The 12,142-nt window shown below is 35.2% G+C and overlaps 1 protein-coding gene across 1 annotated transcript; it reads left to right on the top strand.

Annotated features, from left to right (window-relative positions):
* The first annotated feature begins 6,771 nt into the window (after positions 1-6,771).
* LOC136977936 (uncharacterized) lies at positions 6,772-11,701 on the top strand. Its single transcript, XM_067273551.1, has 2 exons — positions 6,772-7,096; positions 7,230-11,701. The coding sequence occupies exons 1-2, from the start codon at positions 6,772-6,774 to the stop codon at positions 11,699-11,701; spliced, it is 4,797 nt and encodes a 1,598-aa protein (XP_067129652.1).
* The last annotated feature ends 441 nt before the right edge of the window (positions 11,702-12,142 follow it).

Here is a 12,142-nt window from a genome sequence, read left to right as displayed (position 1 = left end):
CCCAAAAATTATAAAGTTTATTAGACAGAATTCCAAGGAGTTACGCTGGAATAGAAAAACACTCCAAAGCCTGTACACTCTTACTTGCAGATACTTTGTGTATTTTTCTCTATAAAATATCTAGAAATCAAGACTTAAAATAACGTCAACCTAATACAGTAGTGAACCGAAAATCGGAATCAATTGGGGACTGGAGTTGTTCAGATTAGGGATTTGTTCCGATTACGGTTTATGTACGAAAAAAATATATTAACCTGTCTGATGTTCAAATTTTTCTCCGTTGCGTGTCGCTTCGTGTTGAATTTTCGTCGATTTTAAGCCTAATGAAAATTTTTATAATAATAATCGAGGCTATCGTATCGTTAAAAATTATTTCTTCATTTTGTACAAACAAAATAAATATATTAAGGAATATAAAAACATTAAAAATTATACTTTAAAAGTAAATTTAGTATCAAAAACGTTTGATTCAGCACAACACAGTCCAACTGAAAATCGTGCCGATTACCGGCGATTCTGATTACCGGGGTGCTGATTTACGAGTCTCTACTGTACTAAATATTTTAGCGATGCATATGTAATAACTTTTGTACACAAACATTTTCATTTCGGTAAAATACCGCCAAATATATCAATTAAATGTAATCAATGCAGCGTTACTTTACCCAAATAAAAAAAAGTTTAATTTATAAAACTTAAAAAGGTGTTTTTATTGAAACTATAAAAAATTTGTCGCATCAAGTAGTTTATGTGTAGGTCGTGACTTTGAATTGTGGAAAAAACAGAGAGAGCAAAAAGGCGTAATTTTGACCTACAACATGAAAAATGTATGTCATAGTAGAAGTAAGACTATGATATAAAAGATATGATATAAAGAAGTTATGATATAAAAACTTTTATTACTAAAAATCATCGAGTGGAAAAATCACACCAAGTTGTTTTTGTTAAGATTGCGACTTTGGATTGTGTGTAGAACAAAAAAATAGAGAGGGCGAAAAGGTGTAATTTTGACCTAGAAATTGAAAAATGTATGTCATAGAGGGAGTAGAGAACATTGCACAGGTGATGATATGCTGTGACATTGAATTGTAAAACAAAAATTGCAGTGGGATAAACATGTAGATTGTAACATGAAATAAACCTAGAATATATATAGTTTTATTTTACATATTTTTTACTATGAAGAGCACATCTTTCACAATTGTAGGGATTTTAGAAATAAAATATTTTACAAAGTATATTTTAACTTTTAACGACCGAATGTATAGAGGGAACCGCATGGTATACAAGCAGTGGGATCTGTTAGAGATCCTACAAAATTTTGATGATAAAGAGGATCGAATTTGTTATAGAAATGAAGAGAAATGGAAAATTATGGAATATAAGGGTATTTATAAATTATCTTTTATATATTTTAGTAAATTTTTTTTTATTTAGTTAGATCATTTTTAAAAAACCATTTTATCATTTTCAGAATCATCAGATATTACATTTAGTAATATATATATAGCGTAAATCCGATAGTTAGAAATATTCCGTTAAATCATAATATACCATCTGAAATTAATATAATCGTTTTAAAAAAGAATCCATTTATATAATAATGAAAGTTACTGTAAACTAACAAATTTAAACATAACGTTAAAAAAATATTACTGTTTTAAAACAATATAACAAGTTGATAGTAATTAAAATTGGAAATAAAAATATAATATTATTTGAAGAAAAAAAAGATTAATAGAAGGTAAGTTTTTCAAAAACTATACATATATTTTAAATAATAGTTGTAAGAAGATTTTTAAAAAAATCCTGCAAGAAGGCGAGAATTTTTTTAAGTCAAAGAAAGATGGCTGTCTAGCCATTATTTCAATTTAAATTCTTTAGCTTTTTTTCTAATATTAGCATAAATTTAAGCTAATGCTTTCTAGACCTAACTCAAATTTTTTTATAACTTTAATTCGCTAACGATCAAAATTATACGCTTTTAATTTCAATCTTAATCTTCTTACCTTCGTTGTACAGTACATATTACCCGTACATATTATTCATTTCGATTCGTTCTTATAGATGTGGTTGATAGCGATACATCGGTTAATCCTATCGATCGCATTAACTTCATGTACTTATTTAAAACAATTGTAAGCTTCATAAGTCAAAAAGCAACGGTAAAAAGTATCGAACTAGGTGTAATTATTACAATTACGCACAATGACTAGTCATATGTTTTTTCTTCTTAGAGTTGAAAAAAGAACAACTGGAACCCTCTGCTTTTTTCATATCTCCTTGTGGATTTTCCTTAAAAAACTTTTTTCAGTTTTTCGAAATTTCTAATTTACACTATTCATATTAAAAGTTTTTTCTTACTTTTAAGCATGGTTTTTTTAATAAGTGTGCAACATAATGTTTATTTAATAAATATAAAATATAAATACGACTTTACAAAGTTGAAAACTTTGTCTTGTCTTTATTTCCGCCATTCACACCATCAGCAGTCCTTTAGAATTTACAGTCTCTTGGAGACGACCTTTCTTTTGAGGCTACTGCTTCCGTAAAACAATGTAAAACAGGTAAAAAGCGTCTTCTGGTGTTATTGCCACAGTTAAAATATCACATCTATATATATAAAAACGAATGTCTGTCTGTCTGTTTGTCCTTCATGCATTACTACACCATTTATCTGATTGCCATGAAACTTTGGGAAGTTGTTTAATACACTCCCGCGAAGTTTTGTGGCATATGTGAAGACCACCATTTTCCCCCCTTCCAAAAATATCTTTATATATGGATTAAGGCTTTTATGTCCAACAGATGGCGCTAACTCTGACGACCTAAGTTTGCTTTTCTGTGAGGCATTATGCTTTTCTGTGAAAATGGACTAAAGCAGATCATTTTCTATCTATCTATATAAATAAAATATAACATTCGTTTGTTCCTACCGATTCCTTTCAAATTTTGACAAAACGTTGCATTCGAATACGCACGTGTTTTTATATAATATACATGTCGAAAATTCCACCCACTGGGGGGAGATGGACAGGATTAAGGCTTATCGTGAAGAACTCAGCTTCTATTATACTATTTTACATGCGGTTTTTTCGTTTTTAATTGCGATTTAATAGGTTACGTCAACAGAATATACACTAAAAAGAGATTTTTTGATATTTCCTTGAGAGGAAGAGAGACAGGATTAAGGCTTACTGTGAAAAACTCGGCTTTTATTATAATATTTTAGATGCATGTTTGATTGCGTTTTAATAGGGTACGTTAAGAGAATGTACACTAAGAAGGAATTTTTTGAAATTCCCCCACGAGGAAAGTGTTATCTATATATATAAAAACGAATGTGTCTGTCTGTTGTTTGTCCTTCATGCATTACTATACCGTTTTACCGATTGCCATGGAACTTTGGAAAGTTGTTTAATACACTCCTGCGAAGGTTTGTGGCATATGTGAAGAACATCATTTCCTCCCTTCCAAAAATATTTTTATATATGTATTTGTAAACTGTTATTTGTAATAATTTTTGTTTAATCACTTTATTTTTGCTAATTATGTATTCACTTAACCTTTGTTAAAACCTTAACTGTATCTTAAACAACAACCGAAGTTGTATGAGGAAATTTGCTTATTTTACCAATCTAGGTACTCCCGTTTCCAAATTTTAATATCAACTTAAAATGGTTTAAAAAGACGAATTATAATAGAAACGGTTTATTATCCAACTATCAGAAAACTGACAACATGCCAAGAAAAACAGCAGTGGCGTGCTGTGACATTTGATGACAGGGAAGCTGTGTTTCTGTAAGAAGCCGAGTTCCAGGGGCAATCAGTTAATTGCGCATCAGTGATGGTCTAGGGCAGTGGTTCTTAACCTTTTTATACTCGCCGCTCACCTAATATTTCATAATTTTTTTGTGACCCCCATTTTTTAATAATAATTTATATTTGATAATTTATCTATAATAAATTGATTTTTTTATTATTGCTTTATTTTTTATATAATAAATGTAAATCATAACTTTATTATTTCATTATCTATTTAAATAACATTCAAACTTCACAATTAAACATGAAAACTCATTAATTTTTAACAGAAAATAAAATAAGAAACATGTCGATAAATTGATCCAATGTCGATGCTAAAACTAAACTAAAACTAAAACGCCCACTTGTCGTAAGGATTTTGCATATCTTTTGCAAAAATATTTAAATTTTCAAAGCCTACTATTTTTCCTAATTATTTTTAAAATTCCAAGCATTAATAGTTTCTTAAAATTGCTTTGGAATAAAAGAAGTAAATACTGCGATGTAAGTAGCATATTTACATTTATTTCTTCTGTACTAACAAAGTTGTATGTAGGAAGAAATACAAAATAAATAAATAAAAACTAAATAGGAAAACTTTATCTTTCTTATTTCACTTTTCAATACGATATTCAGATTATACATCAATTTTCTTTTTATTATATTCCGAAGAAAATTTTGCATAATTTGGCGGCCCCCGGCAAACTTCTTATGGACCCCCAGGGGCCGCGGCCCCCTGTTAAGAATCACTGGTCTAGGGTCCATTCGTATTCATTTGTTCGATAAGCCAGTAAAAACTGTAGACTTCTCTAAATGTATTTTTAATATCACAATTACATTCTGAATCGCTAGCCACGATATAAGGGCTAAAATTAAAAATAAATTATAAAAACTTACTCGATGAAATAAAATGTGCGGTGGATATACATACCTGGTACAATGTATTGTTCAATTGTATTAATATACTTTTAAAGAAAATTATAATTAAAATATAGCTTTGTAAAGAAACGTACATAAAAATAACATAAAATAGTCTTTACTTTTTAAATCTTAAAACAATCCACTTAGTCAAATATCTTGATACGAGTAGCTAATGGATGGAACTAGTGACGGTCCAGGTAGGTGTGTAGTGAGTGTGTGCGTGCCAAATCCCGAGGGTGCCGATACCGGTCAATGTCAAATGCCTCTTTTGTCGCATCACTAGTATATCTCAAAGGACGCCACAGGGCTGTTGTAAATTTAAAACGTTTCTCACCGTAGCTGTAAAAATCTAACTATGTTAAACTTAATAGTCATTCGTTTTCTAACTAATTCGTTTTAATACCAGGTGTACACGGAAATCACTTTCCCACTGTACTGAGCGAGTGATTGGTTCTGTTAAGCTTTTGTTGAAGTGAAATTCTGGCTCTTTCAACAGGATTTTATTTATGTCCCCATTCCTAATCTCTTAATTATTTAGTCACTTCTTAAGTAGAAATAAGTCGAAACCAGTTACTTTGTACCTGAATATCTGTAGTCTTGGGAAAACAGTGGAAAGACAAATTTTTATGACAACGGATGTATAAATCGTAAATTTAAGGAAAATAAATTCTAGAGCTTTTTTTGTACCATTGTATGTACTGTACGTCTCATTCATTAAATTTGGTTGTAAATGATGCTGCCAAAGTAACAGTTAATTTTTAACACTGTACTAGAATTGTACACGTTTTTTCTGCATCCCCTTACAGATGGGACATACTAAATCGTAATATCACCGGTTTAACATTGAAATCCGTAAGTAATATAAGACGGGAGAGCGGAATAAACGCAGAATAAATATATCAAATATTTTAATGGAGTTTTTTTAAACTCCTGTCAACTATACAGAACTATCATAAAAACGTGCCAGTAAACTCCTATCGGTTGGGTTGTTATAAATCTAGTCTAGGGTGGGCAACCTTTTTATAACATGGGCCAGAATAAATTTTACGTTTTTTTCCGCGCCGTAGTAGTTAATTGACGCCTTCTTGTGACTCGTAATTTTTTTAGTCTGCAAATATGAAATAAATAAATAAAAAATAAATTACTACATTTATTTTTTTTATCGTTTTCGAAAATTACAAAGAATTGGAAAAATAACTAATTAATAGTTATTTTTCCAATTTAATAATCTATTAAATGTCTCGCGGGCCGGATAGAAACTTTTCGCCAGCTGTAGCTAACCCGCGGGTTGCCCGCCGTTGATCTAGTCTGCTCATGATTCACATAATCCGGCGAAGGTGGCCGAATATCTAGCACGCGGCTAACAGCCCACAACCGCTCCGGGATATAAAGTCGCGTACTCTTTACGCGTGTGTCGCTTCTACCAGCTAAACTGTGACGTTGGTGCTCTGTAAAGCACATGCGCCAATGCCTATAATCTGGCTGCTTGGAAGTTGACGGGCAGGTGGCTAACAGCTCAGAACCGGACCGGATTATAAAGTTGGACTCCGTACGCGTGTGTCGCTTCCACCAGCTAAACCGGGTGAGGTTGGTGCTCTGTAAACCGCATGTGCTAATGTCTATATAATCTGGCTGATTAGAAACTGACACGGTTTCGACATTCCTTCCGCCACCGAATTATTCGAATATACAATAGCAATCTTATCGTTTTTTTCCACATGTAGTATAGAAATTTGTAAAAGATACATAATGCAGTTATAATAAAATATTCATTTTAATTAATTGAAAGTACGTTAAAATATGAAAATTTATATTTTATAAAATACAAGGGAAGGTCATTGGAAGGTGGAATCGGCGCTTCCATCGCTTCCAATGACGGCACGCCACTGGAAAACAGAAAGGAGCAATTAAGTAATTAAATTAATCTGTAAAGGATTAATAATATAAAAGTGGGAAACATCGAACTCTTCCTTCCACGACACCAAGTGTCACTTCTACAATGTTTACACATTAAATGAAGAACTTAGTCAAAGCAATCAATGAATAATGAATGAGAGCTGTCACAAAACAAAGATGAGTCACATCAACAAGATGATGACTCTACAAAAGTTAGATGTCATTATCAAACAACAAAATAAAACAATCATCTCAGCTACGATGCCGAAACCGCCAATAAATCATCACCCGATGACGACACTACCATATAAATCATCGCCTGATGAAAAACTTTCTCATTCTAGAAGTGTTCAAAAAGGCAGCTCCAACCCGATCAAAGAGTCAGATAGAAAGTCAGAGACAAGACTCAAGAAGTCTCAGGGTCAGAAAGAAAAAGTCAGACAAGAGAGTAGACCAGAAGCAGTAGTGAAAAGTAGTGAGAAGCAGTGAGAGAGAGACAGAGAGACATTTAATAGTGAGTTGAATCGATTTAAAAATTTGAATAATTCTTCGAATAGATTCGAAATCGAATAATTTTTTCGAATACTGATTTTTCCCATTTTTCTCAGCGAATTTGCAAGCATCGCCGACAGTTATGCCCCCCAAACGTCAATCGATTGGTCGATCTACATCTCAAGCACGAAAGAAAAAGGCATTACGAGCTTCAGAAACAGACGAGGAACAGAAAGCAAGATTAGAAGCCGTTCGAGTACGCACTGCTCAAGCCCGTTCTTCTCAAACGAAACAGCAACGAGAATCAAGATTGGAAGCCGATCGAGTACACACTGCTCAAGCCCGCTCGAAGGAAACAATTGACCAACGGGGAGCAAGACTAGGAATGAATCGAGAACGCAATGTTCGATCCAGATGGACACTGCACGCTGATTTGAATCTTGCTGCGTTTCATTACGATGCTGATTATGATTACAGTCTTCATCGAAGTGTCGTTATTGAAAAAATGGACAAATTATGCAAATTTTGCCATGCTTTGAAATTCAAAAATGAAACTACAGGAATGTGCTGCGCAGGTGGAAAAGTGAAATTGCCAGAATTGCATTTACCACCCGAACCATTATCAACGTTGGTATCAGGTGACACAAGCCAGTCGAAACATTTCTTGGCAAACATACGCAAGTACAATTCATGTTTCCAAATGACATCGTTTGGTGCAACAGAAATCATACGTGACAATTACATGCCAACGTTCAAAGTGCAAGGGCAAATTTATCATCGTACTGGATCACTTCTACCACTGCCGGATGCAGATCACAAATTTCTCCAAATTTATTTCATGGGAGCCACTGATGAACAAGTTGATCAACGTTGTCGATTCAATACCGGCACTAATCGAGAAATTGTTGCTGCATTACAAAATTTATTTGATGAACATAACGAATTAGTTCGACTGTTCAGGACGGCCCTCGAGCGAATGCCAGCTGATGATTACGTAGTTGTCATTAGAGCTGACAAAACACCAGCCGGCCAACACGAAAGACAATACAACGCACCAACAATTAATGAAGTGGCGATCGTCATAGTTGGCGAAGAATTTAACTCGCGTGATATAGTTCTTCATCGCAGAGATGGTAATGTTCAGCGAGTCTCCGAAACTCATCGCTCATACGATGCATTGCAATATTCAATTTTATTCTGGCAAGGAGAAGATGGATATCATTTCAACATCAAAATGAGAAATCCACAAACAGATAGGGAGACCAATAAGAAAGTCAGTGCCATGAATTACTATTCTTATCGATTGATGATTCGTGAGAACACAGACAATCACATTTTGAAATGTCGGAAATTATTCCATCAATATGTTGTCGATATGTACGCAAAAATCGAGACTGAACGACTTCTTTTCATTCGACTGAATCAAACCAAGCTGCGCTCTGAAGAATATGTTCATTTACGCGATGCAATTGCTACTGATGGCAATCCCAACGAACTGGGAAAAATGGTCATACTGCCAGCTACATTCACAGGAAGCCCACGGCACATGCATGAATACGCACAAGATGCAATGACTTATGTTCGCGCATACGGCCGTCCAGATTTATTCGTAACATTCACATGCAATCCTACGTGGGAAGAAATTAAAGATCTTCTGTTGCCTGGACAATCGTCTTCAGATCGCCATGACATCATTGCACGTGTGTTCAAACAAAAATTGAAATCTATGATGGATTTCATTGTCAAACATCATGTTTTTGGAGAGACACGCTGTTGGATGTATTCCATTGAATGGCAGAAAAGAGGATTACCGCATGCACACATTTTGATTTGGCTGATCGACAAAATTACACCAGACAAAATTGATGAAGTCATCTCAGCAGAAATACCAGATGTCAACATTGATCCAGGCTTATTCGAAGTCGTTACCAACAACATGATTCATGGTCCATGCGGCGCGATCAACAACAATTCTCCGTGCATGAAGGATGGAAAATGCACGAAACGCTATCCACGAGACTTACACGCCGAAACTATCACTGGAAATGATGGATATCCACAATATCGTCGACGATCAACTGAAGATGGTGGCAAATTCATCACTCTAAAAGTACGCAACAATGACATTGAAGTCGATAATCGTTGGGTTGTGCCGTATTCGCCATTACTCTCAAAGACTTTCAAAGCACACATCAATGTCGAGTATTGTAGTTCAGTGAAATCGATCAAATACATTTGCAAATATGTCAACAAAGGAAGTGATATGGCAGTTTTTGGAGTGGGAAATGCATCTGCACCAATCAATGAAATCGATCAATATGAATTGGGACGCTACATTAGTAGCAATGAAGCAGTTTGGCGTATTTTCTCATTTCCAATTCATGAACGTCATCCAACAGTTGTTCATTTGGCAGTACATCTTGAAAATGGACAGCGTGTGTATTTTACAACGGAAAATGTACATGCAAGAGCATTATCGCCACCGAAAACAATGTTAACTGCGTTCTTCTCATTGTGCACGGATGATTTGTTCGCAAAAACGCTACTTTACTCAGAAGTGCCAAAATACTACACATGGAATGCATCAGCGAAAAAGTTTCAACGTCGTAAACAGGGCAAACCAGTTGAAGGACATACGAATTTATATTCGTCCGACGCGTTAGGCCGTCTGTATACAGTTCATCCAAACAATCAAGAATGTTTTTACTTGCGATTACTGTTAGTTAACGTACGTGGACCGAAATCCTTCCAAGAACTGAGAACAGTAAATGGTGAAGTATGTGCGACCTATCGAGAGGCTTGCCAAGAATTAAATCTTCTTGAAAACGATGCACATTGGGACACAACACTCGCTGATGCATCGAACACTGCTCAACCACAGCAAATACGCACGTTATTTGCGATAATATTGACAACGTGTTTCCCATCCAATCCGAAAGATCTTTGGGAAAAATACAAAGATTGCATGAGTGAAGACATCCTACATCGTTTGCGAGCAACGAATCAGAATCCGGACATGCAATTTACACCACACGTGTATAATGAGGCGTTGGTTTCGATCGAGGATAAATGTTTGGCAATCGCTAACAAAGGATTGGGGCAGTTGGGAATGTGTGCACCGAATCGATCTGTAAATGACGCTTATGATCGTGATTTGCAACGTGAAACACACTTCGATGTCGATGATTTGGGTACATTTGTTGAAACGAATCTTCCAAAGTTGGTTTCAGAACAACGTGTTGTATATGACACAATAATGCAAGCAATTACATATCAAAGGGGCGGATTGTACTTCATAGATGCGCCCGGAGGTACAGGTAAAACTTTTCTCATTTCACTAATTTTGGCAACCGTTCGATCACAGAATAAAATTGCACTGGCAATTGCATCATCTGGAATTGCGGCAACACTATTGGATGGTGGTCGAACAGCGCATTCAGCACTGAAATTGCCATTGAATTTGCAAACCACTGAGACGCCAACATGCAATATCACCAAAAATTCCGGAATGGGCAAAGTTCTCCAAACATGTAAACTTATCATATGGGACGAATGCACAATGGCTCACAAAAAAGCATTGGAAGCGCTTGATCGTACACTGAAAGATTTGAGGGGAAATGGACAGCCCTTCGGGGGAGCACTCATTTTATTGTCTGGTGATTTTCGACAAACTCTGCCAGTTATACCACGTTCAACACCCGCTGATGAACTTAATGCATGCCTCAAATCATCAGTTCTATGGCGACATGTAAAGAAATTGACTTTGAAAACCAATATGCGTGTTGAACTACAAAATGATGTATCCGCCGAACGTTTCGCAAAACAATTGCTGGATATTGGGAATGGGAAGATGGCAATAGACAGATCTACACAATGTATCACATTGCCAACAAACTTTTGTAAGATGACATCAACCAAAGACAAATTGATTCAAAAGGTTTTCCCAAATATCGCGCGGAATTACAAAAATCATCAGTGGCTCAGTGCACGTGCTATATTAGCAGCTAAGAACAACGATGTCAATGACATCAACTTCAGCATTCAAAACAGAATACCAGGCGAAGCGACAACGTATAAGTCCATCGACACTGTTATGAATCAAGACGAAGTTGTCAATTACCCAACAGAATTCTTGAATTCACTAGATTTGCCAGGAATGCCACCGCACATTTTAACATTGAAAATTGGTGTGCCTATCATTCTTCTTCGAAACATCAATCCACCACGACTTTGCAACGGTACAAGACTTTCGGTGAAAAAGATGATGAACAATGTCATCGAAGCTACAATTTTAAATGGGAAATTCAAGGGGAAAGATGTACTGTTGCCACGTATTCCAATGATCCCAACAGATATGCCATTTGAATTTAAACGTTTGCAGTTTCCGGTGCGAATCGCTTTTGCAATGACCATCAACAAAGCACAGGAACAATCGTTGCAAGTGTGTGGGCTAGATTTGGAGAATCCGTGCTTCTCACATGGACAACTGTATGTGGCCAGCTCACGCGTCGGAAAACCTTCTGATTTATTCGTGTACGCACCAGACAGAAAAACAAAAAATATCGTGTATCCACAAGCACTCCAATAAATAAATAGAATTGAAACGACACTTTGAAATGTTTTCCCGATGAAAATTAATAATAATAATAATAATAAGTTTCAGTAAAAATAATAAAATGTAAATTGAATTTTATCATAACGAGTTTGCTTGAATTTCCTTTCTTCTGAAATCGCAGCAACGCGCAACGGGTAAGCTAGTTTCTAAATAAAAATTAAATATATTACATGGCCGGCGTTATTCACACTTTAATAAATATAAAATATAAATACGACATTACAAAATTAGAACTTTGTCTTGTCTTACTTCTGTAGTTTTTATTTAGATATGTGATATTTTAACTGTGGCAATAACACCAGAGGACGCTTTTTACCTGTTTTACATTATTTTACGGAGGCAGTAGCCTTAAAAAATGGTCATCTCCAAGAGACTGAATTGTAAAGGACTGCTGATGGTGTGAATGGCAGAAAT

This window comes from Centruroides vittatus, unplaced genomic scaffold (genome assembly GCF_030686945.1).
Source record: "Centruroides vittatus isolate TY-2023 unplaced genomic scaffold, ASM3068694v2 contig_483, whole genome shotgun sequence".
Classification (NCBI taxonomy): domain Eukaryota; kingdom Metazoa; phylum Arthropoda; class Arachnida; order Scorpiones; family Buthidae; genus Centruroides; species Centruroides vittatus.
This window is presented reverse-complemented; position numbering and strand designations above follow the sequence as displayed.